We start from the raw sequence: 19,058 nt of genomic DNA on the forward strand, positions 1-19,058 counted from the left end.
TTGTAAGTCAGACTGAAAACTTCCAGTGTCTTCTTGTGTCTGGAGAAGTTAAAGTTTGCTGAGCTGAAGTTTGGGAAGTGCTTTATTTTTGTCTGGATGTTTTAAAATTTGCCAAGTACCTTATTCTACTTGAATGTTCTAAAGTTTGCAAATAAAAGTTGTTATTAAGTCTCCTGGTAATTTGGTTGTTTTTCCCATGCAGTGCCCAGGGTATATCCCACTGCCTTCCTCTGAACCCCTCAAGTAGGCTGGGGCATTACAGGATTGTAACCAGTTTCTAAGAAAAAGAACATTTTATTAAAAAACAAAAAAAGGAAAATTTATCCAAAAGAAAATTTCCAAAAGACAGATTGAGGTGAACCTACCACTGCAATGATATGATTTAATGTCATAACCAGTAACTTCTGCTCCTGTGTAGTTTGCTTGTGAGAATGAAGGAGCCTTTTTAGCTTTTCACTGTTGTTTTTTGGGGTTTTTTTTCAGATTCCTGCTTTCACAGTGTGCATCTGTGAAATTTCCAAAAGAACAGCAGGCTTTCTCAGTGAGATCTACCAATTTCAAGAGGGGAATTAGGCTCTCTTTGTTAACTTTGATACACAAAACGGGCTCAGAAGGATAAAGCTGCTAACGTGATTTTCTGTGACTATTCACTAGTGTACGTTTGGATCATAGAGGTTCTATACAAACAGTCTTGCTAAGATGGCAAACAAGTACCTTAAGAAAAAGTTAAATAATATACTAGCTGAAGGAATTTGTTATTAAATATTCAAGAGCATCCTTTTTCTTTACTTTCAGGGAGTTCTATAAGGAACTTTTCCCTTGTCTTCTGTTGTCAGTTTGACAGCCTCTGAAGATCTTTAATGATAGCAGTCACAGTCTTCTGTCAGGGAGAACATGTGCTGACATAACAAGAGCTGTAGTTGAAGCCTGCTGCATCTGTGGAAAGATGCACCTTTAGAAGGGGATAGAGAGGAAGACAAATTTGCATGTAATTAAGAAGTTCAATTTGTGGTGAGGTTGAGCTGTTGTTAAAATGTTGCTGGAAGCACATGACTTAAAGATGCTGTACTAAAAGATGGTATTGACTGGCCAAGTACATTTTATGAATGGAAAAAAAGGACAATTATAGGAAATAAATATTAGGAGACAGCAGGTATTCAGGTCTCATAGTCTGCATGGTACTTGTGAGGAATGTGGCAATGTTCATGTTAGGGGGAGCACAAGGTGTAGTTCTGGAGTCTCAGGGAAAGCAGTAGAGAGAGATACAGCCTTAGGTATACAAAGCTTGGGAAAAGCACTGTACTTTCTATACATGTTTTCCAGATTGCTGTTGGATTATAGCCTGTTAAAGGATGGAACAGGCTTGTTATTGATGGAACAAGTCTTCCCTTTCTGGTATACCCCAGATTTGTTTGTGGATTCTACTCTTTATCTCCCCCAATGGCATCTCAATATACTCCTTGAACATACTAATTATTCTTTACATGGACTAATGCAGTATTTCTGTCTATCTAAGAGTTCTGCTTTGCTGTGTCTATTTTTCTTTTTTTTTTTTTTTTGGTGTATCTAAAGCTGAAGCAGAATTTTTCTGATCTGCAACTTGAAGTATAAAATTTAGCACTCCAGGTTCATGTTTCTCACAGTAGCTACATGTCTGAGGGGGTTATGGCCAAGCATGAAGAAGGAAGAGCAGAAATTGGGGATTTTTGAGAATAAACCAATGGATGGGAGCGCTGTGGATAGGCACAGCATAAGCAAAAACACTTGAAGTTTCTAATGACAGAGCAGCTAATCCCCACAAGGGTGTAGGCTGTGGGTGTGTATTGCAGAGCCAGAGGGTGGTAAAGAAGATAAACAATAGTACCTGGGTGACTTCATTTTGTGCTAATGGAAGATGGGTACCGAAAGTTTGTGGCATCTTTGGCAGAAGTAGGCAGCATTTTAAAGGTGGACTTTTATTTAAAAATGATGCTAGATGATTTACTCTCGAGTACATTCTTAGTTGAGTGACCCTTCGTTAGATTATTTTTTCCAAGGGCCAGCTGCTGGTGAAACTTAATTGAAGGTAAGAAACCATATTTCTTCCTAGGCTAACTGATTATATGCCTAGATAACCCAGACAAGTTTTTGGGCATGCAAAACTTTTTTTGATCTTTTGGATCTGAAATAGAGCAGTAGTTTCCAAGCAGATGTAATTGTGGAGTTTGAGCTTCACTGTGGTTTAGTGGTAGAAATGAGCAGAGGAAAATGCCAGTTGCTTTTAGTGACGTAGTTTTGCTTAATACTGAGTAGGAGGTGAATTGAAAACCTGTGATGAATTGCACTTTCACTGAAATTACTGACATCTTGGGAGCTGTTTTCATCCCTGCTACCTAATGCTTCAGTGATTCTGTTGACACTGCTTTATGTTTAGCTATCTATTAGAATTTATGTTTTCTCTCCCAAATTCTTTGTATGCAAACTGCTTTTAATTTGTTCTCCCTGTTGTTTCTAGAGTAACAATTTCAAGATGTCAGGTGGTCCAAGAATCTCATTCAATGCAATTGATTCTGCTCTTTCTTCTTTGAAAAACTGCCAGTCCTACATCAACTCTGGAATGGATGTGGCTACTCAGGTTGCCCTAGACCTTGTGGAAAGTTTCAGTAAGTATATTCTCTCTTGTATTGCATCCTGAATCATCTGGGGCAGATGAGTCCCAGACCTATGTATTTTGACTTAGTTACTATTAATATCAATCCTTATTATATCTCTCTCTTCTGGCTTGGCCAGGGTGTTTTCATTACAATCATTTCACTTAAATGAAGAATTTCATTTAAATGATAAATTCAGTGAAAACATAAATACCTGGCAGACATTGTCCTTGCTTTTGTGATAGCCAAGACTAATTGTGTTCCAGTGATTGTTACCTACAGCTTTGTAGAAACTTTAGCATTGCTGAATGAGATGGAGAAGGCCCCTCAAGTGGCTGAATAAAATGAGTTTTCATTATCATACTGCTTCTTTCTGTGTGTTTTATTTGACATTCAGGGCAAAATATATTAAAATAATGCTAAAGATCTTGAATACAAAGCTTGAGACACCTGTTAGGGGATGCGGGTTTTTAAATGCTGTCTGTCCTGAAAATCAGGCCCTTTTTAGGGTGCTTCAATTTGGACATTTCCAAAGTGGGGTACTTTAAATCTCTAATTACTGCCAATGGTCTTGTCATTGCTATTTCACAATAAAAGGAGCACTGCAAAGCTACTTTTCAAGGACAAACATTAGCTGACCCATTTCCCTATCTTGGATCTGTGTTAATGTTTTCACTAGGGAAAAATAAAAACTTTAAAGCTCCAAACCTCTGATAGTTTTAATAAAGAGTGGAGAACAAGAATCTCCTGAAAAAAAAGCTCTGCTGTTCATTCTAAATCTTGCACTCAACTAAGCCAAGGATTACGTACAATCAAGATTAATGTTTTTCTCATTGTCTAGTGTGATGGTTCTCTCTCCTTTCACCTTTTTATCCATAGTGCTGTCAGAGACAATTGACATGCCATTTCTAGCAGGAAGAGGAAATGGAAAACTTGTCTGAACAGTCACCTGGGGATTCCCTTTGATGTAAAACTCGTGTAACTTGTTCCATTTCCCCTCTGCTTCAGCAGTCACCAGCTCTCCTACTTTGTCATAAGCAATGCATAGAAATACATTGAATGTATTGAAGTCTTTCATCTTCAAGACCTCATAAATGAATTATTTATACAAAAATTAAAAGTTTTTTTGTTAATTTCACATTTCGGTAGAAGCCCCTGTTGCATTCCTATTGGGAAGGGTGTAAGGCAACTTAAGCTGAACTGTGCAGGTCTGCAGCTGCAAGTCTGTGCCTTGTACTCCTAGAAAATGTCTCTTCCTCATTTACCTGCTTCTGACAAATTAATTATTGATTAAAAGCTTGAAATTATTTTGTTCACTTAATTCAGTAACCAAAAGGACCATTTTTAGCATACTATCCTAGGGGGAGGAGATTACTCCTGACTAAATACCTGGTTACAGTTATGTTACATCCTGTGAGTGGGAAATAGCTCCTACTTAGACCATAACATATTTTATTCTAGTAGAGGCAACTTTCCTCTTGAATAATGGTTATAGAATTATCAAGCATGATCTATTATCATAGTACATCCCATTGCACTACAGAGAAGGTGATCCAGATTTGTAGGATTTATAGGTCATACTTCTTTGGTCTCGTGTTCCCAAATTACATTTTTATCTACAACACTTGTCTTCACTCCTACACCTTTCCTTGCAGATGTATTTACATGGAATGAACAGATAGTAAAGGTCCTCACTTCTGTAAGGTTTGTTTTTCATTGCCCTGACTACTCTGCTTGGACTTCAAGTTCTTGTGCTCCTTACAGAATGCCATCAGGAAAGATACCGGGTTTCTGTGGCATGACATGCTTGGTAAAGTCTTGGTGTTTTAGAATTAGCATTATCTGATCTGCTGGACTTGACTGTTCAGCTCTTACCTCCAGCTCCTATGTGGCAATTTCTGTTTCTAAAGCTGTTGCTCATCTATGCTACTTTGCCTCCATGTTCTGAGGCAAAATACTAATTTAATTTTGAGACAGATAATATATTTCTGTGGTTTTCTTTCTGTCTCATTTGTAATTTGCTTTTATTTCCTTTGCAAAATTTGATTGTCCAGCTTCTGACAGGTCTCATTGCCAGGCCTTTTGGAAGCAAGGAATTCTGTTGCAACTGTTTGTTTTAGTTTACAAACGCTTTTTTCTGTGTGTTTATTTTGTTCCTTTAGTCTTTCATAATGTACAATGCTGTTTTTTTGTGAATAGTAGTAAAGAACATAGCAAATACATAGCATAGTACATGAGAAAAAATTATATTTGCTTCTTAAGGTAACTGAAAAGACTGAAAAGTTAGTTCAGTGAGTGATTTTTCCTCTCTTAATTCCTATTTTCCAAAGACAAAATCCTGAAAACATTTACTGTTCAATGTATTTATTAAATGTTTTTTTTTTTTCTACTCCTGTATAGATTTATGAAAAGAAATTACTTGTGTTCAATGTTTGGGTTAGGCATTGCTCATTTATGAACCTGTACAATCTCTAGAAAAATAAGGCTGTTTCTTATTAATAAGGCTATTAATAATAGCTAAATAAGTGCAGAATAATTTTAATGTATCTGATCATGAAAACCTCTTATTTTTAAGGGGTTTTGTTGATGTCCATGAAGTTAAATTGTTGATTACGATCAGTTCAGAACCTGCTGACTTAGCATTGAACATTGGGGTTATGAACATGTGCTGACAAAGAGACAGCATTTTAAAAGAACCTGGAAGGGTTTAAGGATCTAGAGGTGAAAATTGGTTTCAGCAAACTGAATGTGAAAGGGAAACAACCAATTTAAAAGCTCATTTTATTTAATGAGTGAAAAAGAAAGATAAACCTTTTGTCCTTCTCAGTCTTTCTGCTGATTATCTTTTAGATACTGACATTGTCTAATGGTTGTATTTTTCTTTTCTTTACAGAACACTGTTGTTGTATAGAAGCATTTTGAAAAGTTACTATATAAATGAATAATGTAAGCAAAAAACCAGACTGTGCACACTTGGTTTCAGTATGTCCTGCCTATGCTCAAAATACTCTTGTATATTCTAGTATAATACTGAAGGAAAGGCTAGTAATATACTGAAGGAAAGGACACACTGATATTTGTGAGTGGTCCACCAGCCTTCCAAGGGTCTGAATATTTTAAAGCTAAAGCACATGCTTATACCCTTTGCTGGACAGGAGACCTAATAGATTTGAGAATTTGATGTCACTGTTCAAAATCAGTTATAATGCAAGTAAAATCCTCTCAGTTCTACTATAATTTGTGTCTTTCTAAATCTTGCCTCATTCTGGTTTTTAGCTTTAGTAGTGTTATTGCAGAAAGAGAATTCATTAAGTCACTTGTCACAAGTACTTGTTTGGCAACATCTCTGAATTGTAATGCTCTGAGTATTGAACTTTGAGCTGTGTGTTGGCACCTCTGCACACAGAGGAACAGCTGTTTGCACTGCTAATTTAACTTCTCTTGGTTGAACTTGCTTTACTTACCTACTTGGAGTAGTTCTGTAGACTTAGAAATCACTGATGGACATAGATGTCAGATACTTGAATGATAAGTTTTAGTCTGTGGTTTTGGAATTAGTGAAACCTGCAATTCCGTGTTGACTGATGTGCTGATTATGGTAAGAATATGGTGGCCCAGGACAAATCTGTCATATCCATGACAGACATCCATTCCCAGCTTCGCTCAAAATTTTTGGATGTAAATTTTGTTAGCTTGCTGAGGATGGCAGTTTCAGGTGACTCTTCAGCAAACTTTCTCAAGAATATGGGATTGTAAAGTATGGAGGGCTGTGGATATTTGAATGAAGAAATCTATCTCATGGTCATCTCCAGGCTTCCAGTCCAACAGTTGCTCTGTAGATGGGGTATTACTTTTGTCTGGGCTGGTGTGCAAGCTGGGAGGATTGTCCAGTACAAATGGGAAATAACTGGGAGGTCTGGAGAGTATACTAACTACAGACAAGAATTTCTTAGCATAAAACTTTTGAAAAGCATTTTGAAGAATGAACATGAAGAATGAATGAAGAATTCTAATTAGCTGAATGGGTTTTCTAGTAGAAAGCAAGATGCTTCCTTGATGTCTGGGACATTCTTTCAATCACACATCACTTTCCCAGTTGTGAAGTGTAGAGGCCATGAAATGTGGAATAGCTGTTTTTGGGAAGAAGTTACTGCAGGTGAATTCTAATCTTACTTGAAATAAAAGAGCTGCCTTTTCTTCAAAAACTTGCTGAAAATGACATGGTCAGCTGCTGCCCATGGCTGTTTGCCATCTGTATTACAGAGCAGTGATCCTCCTGTAGCACTATCAGGATCTGCTTGAGAATTCCTCCTGTTTTCTTAACATCCATTGAAGGATTTTTCTGCTCAGCACTATGTGCAGAACAGGCCCAGGGGTCTTAAAAATGTCAGTGATACAATTCTTTGGCATGTTCCCCAGACTGAGTTAGAGTTACAGCTCTGGCTTTTCTTTCTTGTCTGGTCATTACATAGCCTGCTCTTTCTGCCAGCAGAGTTTACCTCAATTCTGTCTGCTTACTCCATTTGTCTGTTTCCCTGTCCCAGGGCTGCCTCTGCACTTTTCTGCATGTGTGCAGCACTGCATCTCATGTGTGCAATGTCCTCCTTTTCTGGCTGCTTTCTCATCTGCAGTTAACTGAGATCCAGTGTCATCATGATCCAGTGTCATCATGTTCAGTACTGTTCATGAGCCTGTTCAGTACTAATTAAACAGTAGTTGATAATGTAGGACCATTATCCTGTAGGATAATGTAATCTAACCCTGTGAGATTATCCACATTACTTTGACTTATATCACTGCTCACTTTGATTGGTTTTAACAAGAACATCTCTAAATGCTGCTGAGGGTTTGTTGACATAGGAAGAAGTGTGGAGCATACAGATGTGGCAGTTAGCCTTTTTTTATGAAATTATTGCCAGCCTTTTGATAGACAGTTGGATGAGTTGATATGGAATATCCACTATTCTTTGCAGTGACTTTCTAAACCCATTGCAGCAGCCTAAACCAGTCAGACTTGAACATTCTAAGTTTGTTCATCCCTGAGAGAGGGGCCCTTTCTATGCAAGTTTCTGTGCCATTGACCTAAAACTTCTACTTGGAATGGTATAAACTCCAGTATGAAAATGGACTCTCTAGCTGTGCTTGAATATCAAATGATTTGGTTAATTTTTTTCTTTGTTCCTTTTTTTTCCTAGCTTATTTTTCCTTGGAAATTCAAATGCAGGGTTCCTGCAGTATTGTTCCGTAACATGAATCTTGACATTGTTAAAGTTCTTGTGCACGAAATAACTATGATGTAATTGTTTTGGGATCCAGAAATCAGCCTCCTGACACCTGTGCTTCTAAAATGTTTATGGTCTCTTAGTTTCCATGGTGTTAGAGATCATTGTGCTTCATAAAAATAATCGAAACCTAAGGTACTTGTCCTGAGAGCACGCTGTGGCAAATAGGCTGGAATGACACTTTGTGACTTGTTTGAGTAAGAAGTGTGAGTATGAAGGTCCTCTGACTGAGGAAATAAGCAGAATAAACTTTGCCTTGCTGCCCTGTTCTTGTCCAGGCAAGATAAGCCATGTCAAGACATTTTCTTGCACATCCTGTCTTCTGTCACATACAAATGGTAATTTGGTCAAGACTCCTCCTCACAGTGGCCTCGTAATGGTCAAAGTTGTGGTCTGTACTGCAGGGAGAGTTCATGAGAAATCAGACCTTGGTTTTCACTCTTAGGTCCATTTATCTGTGAAGGTGCTTGTGAGAAGAAAGTAGCAAACAGTTTTATATCACTGTAGGAATACAGGTTTTTTTCTTAGGGGAGAACCTAAATGTAGATTTTCTGTTTTCTTGTTAGAGAATATAAGTGTAGAATGTCAGTCCATCCTGGGGATAAATGGCTTTTCACTGACACTTGCTTTACAGAAATGTTTTCTAGTTATGAGGAGGTAGAAAATGAAGAGAGGCCAATGATGCATGAAGTTCATCCTTCTGTGTTAGACTCTGCTAGATGCTTCCTGTGAAGCTGCAAGAATTCCCTCATGATACCATTCTGTTCACAGAGGAAGTTTTATTCTAATTTCTCTGCCAGAAGCTGTTTGTTCACTGATCTGCTTTGCTCTACACCAGTATCTGTGGTGTTGATTGGTGACGTGCACAAACTTAGTGTAGGCACCAAAATTACATCTTTCTTGGGGAAGTTCTTTTCCTGTTGTCCAAAGTAAGCTTGTATTTTGTGGTATGGGAAATAAAATGTTCCATATTCCTTTCTCAAAAATACTAATTTTCCTTTTCTTCAAATCCCTTGCTTAAGATTAATCATTTTAGGGAAGATGTGCTTTTAATCTTAACTTATGCTTCTATTGTGCTGTGCTTCTTGTATTGTTTTACAGATATTTAACCTTTCAACTAACAATGAGAAAGATGTGGTTTTTTGAAGTAGGTAAATACATGGTGTTACACTTGGAGTATTTCTCCTTCAAGTAATTTTATTCTTTGAAACAAGAAAGACTGGTTGAGTTCTTGTGAAATGCTTTTCTGAAAACAAAATAGTTACATTTTTTGCACTATGCTCTACAGTCAATATAAAAATTTTGAGAAGAGAGAGTTGGATTAATTTTTTTTCCTACCTCTCTTTACTTGCAGTGTTTATATCCAGCACTGATGAGCCCATTGCTGGAAGGCACTGGTTGGCTCTGGAAGCTGTTCTTTAAAGCAGTTCAAAAAAGGAGATTTTGGAAATGTGCCTTGTTTCAAAATCTGGAAAAATATGACTTGTAATGAAAGAATTTTGTTCTTTTATATTTATCCAAACCCACTCTCACTGTAGTCTGTAATCTTACAAAGTGGGAAGAAACAAATATGTAGTGTTGTTACTATTTCCTAGCTGGAGTTTTGACTGCAAGAAGAGCATAGTGCAGTGAGGAGAAAGCAGCTAAATTAAGCTGTAATAAGCTATATTAAGCAGCTATATTATTGTCTTAAGCAGCATGCTTTTGTTCTGATAGCTCTTTTTCAGTTTGGGTGCTCATAAAGCTGGGTGCATCCAAGTATTTTTGTTCCTCAGCTTCAGCAGTTCGAGAAACCCTTTAGGTGGCAGCAGAGGCTTTGCTTTTTGCTTCACCTGCTGTGGCACTCAGGAACTCACTCCTGGAATGGATCTAGAGGTGTTGCTGCATACTCTTGTATTTAGTGAGAGTAGAATGTAAATGGAGGATTCAGATGAATAGAAAGAGAATTTGTATTATCAGATCAATACAGATCATTGCATTTTATACATTTATTCTTGCATGAAGCTGCTATGTTGTGGTTGATCTAGAGAGTATCAATCAGAGTGAAATCCAGGCTTGATTTAAAGTTTAGCTGAATAACTGGACAGAATAACTGTCCTTAGTGTGTTCTGATGGAAATGTACTGACAGTGTGCATCTGAGCAGAAGATCAGAGCTGGACAGTCCTGGATTTTGTCAGAACTCTTGTAAGTGCTCAGATAAAAACTGCACAGTTTTATTTCACAGCTTTTGAAAGGTAGGTGGTATTTACATAGTGTCTGATGTCAAATACATGCATATGTATGTGTGAATATATATTCCATTTTCTTATGTATTTTTCTAAGGCAGTGGGTAGTTTTCTCCCCCAAAGGTCATTGTGAGTCAGAGAGATTTGCAGTCACCTGGTGAGTTACCTCATGTACCCATAGTTACTATAAATTTCTCTGTCCTAGACCTCATAAAATCTCAGTAGTCTTCAAAATAGATCATAAGTGGGATTTAAATGCTGTACAGACCTTTTTGGAGACCCTCTGTGCACTAGTGATGTTAACCTTGAGAGAATGAGTGAGCTTATGGCTGTGAGTTATAGGCTTGAAATTGCTGGGTGAGGTTCTTTGGCCTCTGCTATGCATGAGATCAGAGCAGAATGATGCTGATGGTCTGTTGCAGCTTAGAAATACAATGAAGAACTGCAGAGGTCCTGTGTGGGCTCTTTAGCACAAAGATAAATCAACCTTTTTGAACAAAAGCCAAAGAGGAATATTTTATCTGAGTAATTTACTGTATGAAAATATTCTCTGTAGTATATAAATCTGTCATTTTCTTATCATCATATTTCTGCTATGTGGCAATAAGAAAATACTACTAACTCCTGCTTAAATGTAGAGGCATACAGTATATATAGAAAATAGTGTGGGCTTTGAAGAACCCACTCTGAAGGCTTTAATTTTTATCAATTTAAGTAGATGGGAATTTAGCTTTCAGTGATCTAATTCTGTGCATAAAAAATTAGGGAAGGAGGAGGAACCCACAAAAGTAGAAAAAAACCTGGGGTTGGCAGCATTCATAAAGATTAGGAATATAAAGCAGTTGTATTTCTTTTCTTGATTCTTTCCACTAGCAAAAGATTTATCTGGGTAAAAAGTGAGCATTTTCCTGACATGTTCTTGGTGTTCGGTCAAAACACAAATGGAGCCCTTAGGTAGGTGTGATCATTTACTTCATCCAGAGCCCTATGAATAGACACAGGACACTTTTCAAAATTTTATTTTTCCTTTCTTTTCCTGTCTCTTTGTTTGTCTCTTCAAGAATTCAAGACCTTGTTACTAGTTAACTAGTTTTTACCTTGGTTTTTTTTGATACTCGAATAACTTCTTTTTGTAAGTGAACATAGACCTAATTACTAGAGGTTTTTAATACTTTCAGTTTAAAAAAAAAAAAACCTCTGACTCAAATCCAGGTTTTATGACGTGCTTTATGAAATTTATAGCACTGATGCTCCAGTGAAGAATGAATATTGTAATATGTACTGATTAAATTCCAGGAATTTAAACGGGAATGTTTGCTTTTTCAGTTAGAATTGCATGTAAGACTTTTGTGTTCCTTACTGACACTGAAACCTATGAAAAATGCCATCCTTTGGAGGATAGGAAGGGGTTGGTGGTCTGAATTGGAGATTTAAAATATTTTTAATTATAATTTTCATAGATTATTTTGTTTCCCTTCTCATTTTATTTACCCATTTTCTCTGAAGAAGAACAAGGAACACATAATAGCATTATATGAATGAGATAAAATAACTGAGGTGCTCTTGAGTCTAATTTTTCTGAGTCCTCAAGGCTGGGACTAACTGTGCTTTCGAAATGGCATCACACTGTGGCCTTGAGGAAGTCACTGGAGTTCACAAAATATGAATTTGCCTTCTGTAAAAAATGTTGTCAGGAATGTTTTGTGAGGATGTAGGAATATCTCAAACTCCTGTGTAGATATGCACTTCTGGTGTTGGTTATGTCATCTGTGCCTGGGGAAATTATGTTACAAGAGTCTAAAAATAATGTGAATTGTCTGTAATGGTGGTAGGTGATTGGAAAAACCAGGAGATAGGTAGCCAGGAAAAATATGTGTACAAGAGAAATAAAAGGCAGCAGAAGACAACAGACCAGCAAAGATATCATTCGTGCCTTTTAGTGAATTGACAAATAGGAAGTGTCACAACTGTAGGTGTGATCCCACAACTACAGGTGATATGAAATAGTTTGAACCACTAAAATACACACAGGGCACTAAGTGAAGATTTGCATTTAGATGAAGTTTATGAGTGAGACACAGCCATGTCTACAGGAGGGTAGTCTGGTGTTTATTAGTGGGATAATACTATGTGAAGAGAGAAAATTTTACACTGATTCAAAAAAATGTGCTACTAGAATTGCTCACAGAAAGAAAATTTACAGTGAAACCCACAGTTCAGCAAGAGGTCGACTGAAGAATCCATCCTATCTCCGAATAAACTGTTCAACCTTGTGTTTTCTTTTGTGTTGCATTTTTCAGGCACTGGATCTTGCATTTCTATTTGATAATCAAAGAGCCCAATATGTTCAGAAATCTTCAAGATGTTAGTGGTAGATCATGAACAAGTCACCTTTAGCATCTTCAACTTCACAAGTTGAGCTGCTTTAGTCAGTTTTGGTGTAAGACCCACTTTCCAGGCATGAGACTGAAATACTGAGAGACCTTATTGAAGGACAGTGCAATTAGCAGGATTTAGTCTTATGCTTGTTTACTTAGAGTCTTTGCCTGAATTATACACTATGTGCTGTTAAAGATAGGGATGCATCTGCCAAATTGTCAGCATACAGTCAGCCTCTTCTTAAAAAAAACTAAAAACCAGAACAATTCCTGTACCCCTCTTAGGCATTGAACAAGGGCCTGAAATTACTGATGAGCATCATGCAGCACAACCTTGTGTGTAGGGCATGTAGTAACCAAGTCACTGCTGTCACTCAGGCTGCCCAGCCACCCTCAGGCAGTGTTTGTTTGGTGAGCTCCCAAACTGCAGTTACCTCTAATGACTGGGGAACTTACACCCTTTTCCTTATTGTTGTTTCAGTTTGGGATTTTTTTCCTTGCTAATGGACCTTTATGCCAAATAAAAGAAAACCAATAGCTATGAGTCTGTTGGAGCTGCTATTACATAAAAGGATGGGAGAAAGTGAGAGGTGACCCCCAAAGATGGTGATCACTGGGAAGATAACACTTGGACATAGAGAAAGAATCAAAAAGCTGGCTAGCAAGTGCTCAGGAGAAAAAAAGTGGGAATGAGGGAGCTGGATGAGAAGGAATAGAAGGGAAGAGGAATAAGTGGTAAAGAAATGTGTAATGAAGGACAAAGAAAAGTAAGCAATAAGAAAGCCACATCAACAGGATTAAGCAGGACAGCATGCTGATCAGTCTCTAGATGACAAAACTTAATTGAATGCCTTCCTAATAGTGTTTCCATGTAAGCAACTTCTGTAGTTGCCACAAAGGTGTTAGCTTTTACAAAGGGGAAGAGTAGTCTGGCATGAAAATGGAAGGAGGACTAGTCCATGTGGATGAAAATGAGAAGATAGATGTGGTCATTCTGATTAGTCCCATGCTAAAGCTGTTCAGCATATGTATGTGTGAACCTATTGCCTTTTTGACATTATCAACAGATCCTATAGAGTGCTTCTGAAACATGCATCTGCAGTAGCTCTCAGCAGAAGGTGACAATCTCAAACTGCTCCCTAAATTACATATAATGAACTTTCCTATTAAAAAAGACTTAACAAAAGAGGCAGCTGGCTTAGGGAGAAGGTGGCAGATGAAGAGAACACAATTCAAAGAAGTGTTCACACATTAAGGAAGTAATTTTAACAGGCTTTCCCCAGACTGTAAGTGGGAATGGAATTATACATTGCATGTAAATGTCAAGTGACAATAATATCTTCTGAGTTAAATCAACCTTGCAACCTCTTTCCTATTTTTCTTCAGATGAATAAAGTTTAACTTGTGATTTCCTTACTAATCATCTTAGTAAGCAGTGGGTGAGTAGACATTTACTGCATGGGTAGATTAATGTGACATTTTCACAAGACTTAATTTTTTGAAGTTTATTACTTGTGGGTGTGGATCTAATTCACAGCTGTTTTTGAGAGAATTAGGTGTGCCATAACTCATTCAAATTCTATATTTTCTTGGTATTTTTATATTTTATCCATGCTTTGTTAGAGGTGTGTAGTCTGGTCTGATGTCTCAAGGTAATCAAGGCTTCTCTGCTGAATATAGGTTTGTGTACAGACTTGGCCCAATCACTTTTATAGAAAAACAGATTTTAAATGGAACAAAATTCAAAAACATATCAGTATAAAGGAGAGAAAATTCTCTCAAATAGTGCATGTTAGCCACACAAATCTCAACCACAGTTCTATGGTTCTGAATTTAATTTATTTTAATAACACAATGACTAATAGCTATGTCATAGTTTACCAGTTCTGGTTAAGTTGAAACAGAGGCAACCTTTTACTTCTTATCTGGTTACAGAACATTTCCACATTCAGTTTCAATTTATATTCCTGTTTTTTTCAAAACTACCCTTTGAGAAGCCATGAGGCCCCTCAAAGCTCCTTCTTTCCTACTATGGACAAAGATAACAGCATTATATAAAAAACATGCTGAGAGACCATCATCTGTGGTGTACTGTAAGCCATAAAACAATTCCTGTTTCCTCTCAAAATCATAAATATTTGTGTGTGTATGAGAGACCTAGGCAATACAGACTTGCATTGCTTTTTTTTTTGCACAGAGATATGCATTTTCCACATGATAAGAAAGTAGCAGCTCCTTGTAATATGTCAAATTTTTATATGAATTTTGTGGGAAGTGAAATTTCAGCAATGGAAAGATTTAGCTCTGTCACTTACCAGCATTCAAGCAGCAGAATGAATGCCACATACCAGCAATTCATGCCAAAAAGAGGAGGTCTGCCAATTCACAGAAGGGGTTTTATGCAAAGGAAGCCTGCTAGAGGCAGAAAGAAATGCTGGTTTTCATTACACTTAAAGTTTGTGTGCAGTCTTTGCCTTTGCCTTGTCTGTGTAAGAAGATTATGTGGGTTGGGTTTTTTTTGTGTTGGGGTTTTGGGGTTTTTTTTCAGTCATTTTGAGGAATTATGGGCTCTGAAAGCAGTAGCTTTAACTGTGGCATGGTTAGCACTTCAAGTGCTGCATCAGTATCTGATTCATAGTGAATTGGATGTTTGCTTGGGAACATCACCTGACCTTTGCTTACACGAGACACTGCTTTTCTAGATTCCTTTAGTTTAACCTTGATTGTTTTCTGTCTGTCACTTCTCTTCAGCAGAAACTGGAAAATATCCAAAGCACATGGAAGTATCTGCATTTGCAAAAATTAACTTTGGAGATGATACTCATATCAATTTCAACTAACCTTCACATGCCTGAGAATCTTACAGATCAGTGTTTCTGATTTTAAAACACCAACCTTTCTTTTGTCAGCTATATATAATGAATCTGAATTGTCTTTTTTTTATTCATTTATGTGTATGGACCAGTGTCAGCTCTGTTTTAAGAGACTTCACTGCTTTGTTCACAGTGGTGCAAAATGTGGAGTTGCTGCCAGCCAGATTTGTCTCAAAAGCTGCCTATAAAACTGGATTGTTTTCCCATCCTGAGTTTGCTGCTCAGCTGCAGTACAGCCAATGCCCCAGCTGGTTAGCAAAAAAGCAGCCATGCTCTGTCTGGGGCTACCAATAACCTTCTCTAAATTCTGAAGTCAGGAATGCCAAGGGTTGTAGAAGCAGAAATATCAAAATTTAGATTGGGAGGCTGTGTGGGTTCAGAGAAAAAAAAATGTTTTTAAGCATCTAATCAAAATACTGGGCATTGAAAAACCAGACATATTTTGGCATTTTTCCTCCCCCATCTGTTTCATTTTGGGTTGGTAATGTTAACATTTAAGTGCTTGATGAGTGTTCGTTTGTGTCTGCACAAAGCTGTTGCAGTTGGTTGTGGAAGCTTAGCTTGGATTCTGTGGGTTTTTTTATGTGTGTGAATGTAGCTATGACCACTGAACTGTGCTGAAGTAAGACAGTGATGGAGTGTCTTGGTCTTACCTTCCTGTTTGATGTATGTTCTGTTGCTTTCCCTTCTACTAGGGCTCGTGCACACTGCAGCCTGCTCCTGGGGCTTTGTGTGCACTGCAGAGAGCAGGTGCCTGAGCTTTGGTGGGCACTTCAGTGGTCACTTGGCTTAGCTGAGCACTTTGTGCACAGCAGCAGGACTGACCCATGTGCAGTGAGGGTCTGAGGTGAGACCTGTGCATGATACAGCCCTTGGCCACTTTGGGAGGTGCCTGCCATGCTGTGTCCCAGGTCACGGCCATGTCCAGCCAGCACACTGCTGATGGACCGTGTGCCTCCTGTTTCCTGAAGTGCCACAAGTCTTGTCCCTGCAACTGGATTTCAGCTCAGATGTAGCTGCACCAGACTCAGAAACTATGGTTGCTTAAGCCCAGAACCAATACAGCTACATTTAATGAAACATTACAGTGATTAAATAAGCTCTGATGAGGGCTTGTTAGCTCTGAGCTAGGCTGCCTCCACTTGGGGACAGAGAAGTACTGTTTCTGAGAATTTTGAAGATCTTCGGTGAACAGGGCTTGTTTTCCTACGTTACTGATTTTTTTTTTTTCCTGAAAAGTCTTTCCAACCCATTTCCTGTTTCCCCTAAATGGAGGAAATTCTAAGTAATTACTGCATTTACTTTAATGAAGGTACTCCTTGAATGAGCTTCTCCAAGATGAGAAATATAATTGGTTCATTAACAGAAGCAATGTTTTTCTTGAGAAAAACCTAATGGTATTATTTACTGCTGGCTCATAACAATCATGCCTTTTATTAGAGACAGACTTGCACTTCACACTAAAATATTTGTTTTTCACCTGTCAGTGCAATTTAAAATATGAGAAGAATTGGGTTTTGGCAAGAGAAAGCATTTTTACAGTTGATTTGTAAATAAAAACTGTGTGGATTATCTCTGTAGAATTAATAATGTGTCAGTAGAGATCTTGAGTAATACAGAAGAAATTGTGCTTAAAAAAGATCTCACAAGTTAGAAATTAGGACTTGAACTTGTTGGAATAGTAAAAAAAATATTTTGCTGATATTCATTTCCAGGGGAAATCATACATAAAGCAGCCCATGAGTCTTTTATAGAAAGGTAAAGACCCATTAAAAGTCTTGAAATGAAATTCTTCATTTTAAATACTGGTTTTACAAAATGTTCTGAGAGATCAAATAATAGCAATTAACAAATATTTTGCCGTTCCTTTTAAGGGAAAATATTTCAAGAAAATTTTTCCCAAATTCCAATGTTACCTTATCAAGTTCTGAGAGGACAAATTGGGTACAAGAAGGACAGTACTAAACCTCTTATTTTTAAATATTCCCAGCCCTCACATCTCTTATTCTGAAGAAGGCAAGGTCAGCAGCAGCTCGGGGCGCTGAACCAGGCTCTATTGTGTGATGCAGACATGTCCATGCTTCCAAAGGCAAAAAACATTGTGTTAGTCATAGGAAAATTCTTTCCCATTAAAATTAGTTGTAAATGTTGTTTTCAGCCTTAGTTTCATCATATATTAAAATCCACTGGGAAGAGAGTGATATGTGAGTGTATGTGTATTTATAAGTATGTATTTTATATATATTGTAAATACATATATATATATATATATATATATACACATTTAGGAAAACATGGGGGAGGCTTTTTATTTACTTTATGAGAGATTGGTCAGATTTCTTTGAGAAGATAATGTATGCCTTTTGCTTACATTTAAAATACACAGGTGAGGTTGCTTTACCTTTTTCTTGGCAAACAAATTGATTTATGAAGTTTCCCCCCCATCTCCACTGTACTACAATTTGCTACTCCCTTTTTGTGCTGGTACAACTGTTTGAATATCCTCACTTCAGATTCCATTACTGGAATGGCATGGGTTTGGGTTTGGAGGACAGACTGCTATTTTTAGCTTGAATTGTTTCATTAACCCAATTTATAGTGTGATCCTATGAAAGACTATATTATCCTGATGGGCAGCAGAGGAGGAATGTAAGAGCAACATCAGGGATGAGTGAGTGCCTGGAAAAATGACCTGTGAAACTCACTTTGTTGCCAAATAAAATGTATGTGAACCTTAGCCTTGGTGTTTTCTTGCTGCTTGTCTGTCAACATAACTTGTGTTTCTGTTCTTCTTGGGCTGGTGTTGTGCTAGTGTTGAGGAATGCTGATTTAGTCATTTGCTGAAGAGAGAACTGTAATTCTGGATGGATATCACAGTAATGCCAGTTGAATTATGAAAGTGCAGAGCTTGAGTTGCTTCTCAAAACTATTGCATCTTGTACATGTTTTATCCTCCTTTCAGTGCTTCTGCTTACTAGTTAAATTGTCTTTGTTAACTTTAAATTGATCTTTCTGCAAAATGAAGTAGGCATTTATTGGTAAAATAAAGATTATCCTTCCCATGACCTTGGAATTTAGTAAGGAGAAAAAACATGCTGGTCACGGGCTGGTCTCTTGTCAGAAGGGTGGGAAATAGTCTGGGAATGGTACAGGCCTTAGTGTTTAGTGAAGCAAAATGCCATTTTTGTTTGGGAAAATTGTGTGCATACTACCTGTCTTCATGTCTTGGTGCTGCATGTGACATCAAGTATGGAGCTTACAATAGCAAAAAATACGTAGACATCTATAAAGCTATTTTTCTAGTTCATAGCAAATGTTTACTTCTATGAGAGTTTAGTTTGTGTCTTTGTATTGCTTGTGTGTCTCAGCCTAAATTAAGCCATTTCTGCTGAATAATATTTTACTTTGGATTTTGTACAGCAAAACAAGTCAGCACATGTTGGATTGTTTTGCTACATCAAATTCTGTGTGAGAACCTGTTAATTTCATTAGCTCAGCATAATGTCATTTGGTGTTCAGTGATAATGCCATTCTTTACACTGCAGTCTGTATGGGTACCATGGTTGATATACCTGGTTAGATAGATCATTGCTACTGCTCTCATGTCTAAACTGGGATCTTTATAGCTTTTTAGTTTTCCCCTGGTAGTCTGGAGAAAAAATAGTACTG

General features: G+C 37.5%; 1 protein-coding gene across 1 annotated transcript in view; it reads left to right on the plus strand.

Annotated features, from left to right (window-relative positions):
• NSMCE2 (NSE2 (MMS21) homolog, SMC5-SMC6 complex SUMO ligase) overlaps positions 1-19,058 on the plus strand; it is a 126,388-nt gene that overhangs the window by 1,139 nt on the left and 106,191 nt on the right. The window contains exon 2 of the mRNA XM_059866882.1: positions 2,495-2,642. Coding sequence (XP_059722865.1) covers positions 2,495-2,642 — 148 coding nt within the window. The remainder of the gene's footprint in view (positions 1-2,494; positions 2,643-19,058) is intronic.

This window comes from Haemorhous mexicanus, chromosome 1, assembly GCF_027477595.1.
Source record: "Haemorhous mexicanus isolate bHaeMex1 chromosome 1, bHaeMex1.pri, whole genome shotgun sequence".
Lineage (NCBI taxonomy): Eukaryota > Metazoa > Chordata > Aves > Passeriformes > Fringillidae > Haemorhous > Haemorhous mexicanus.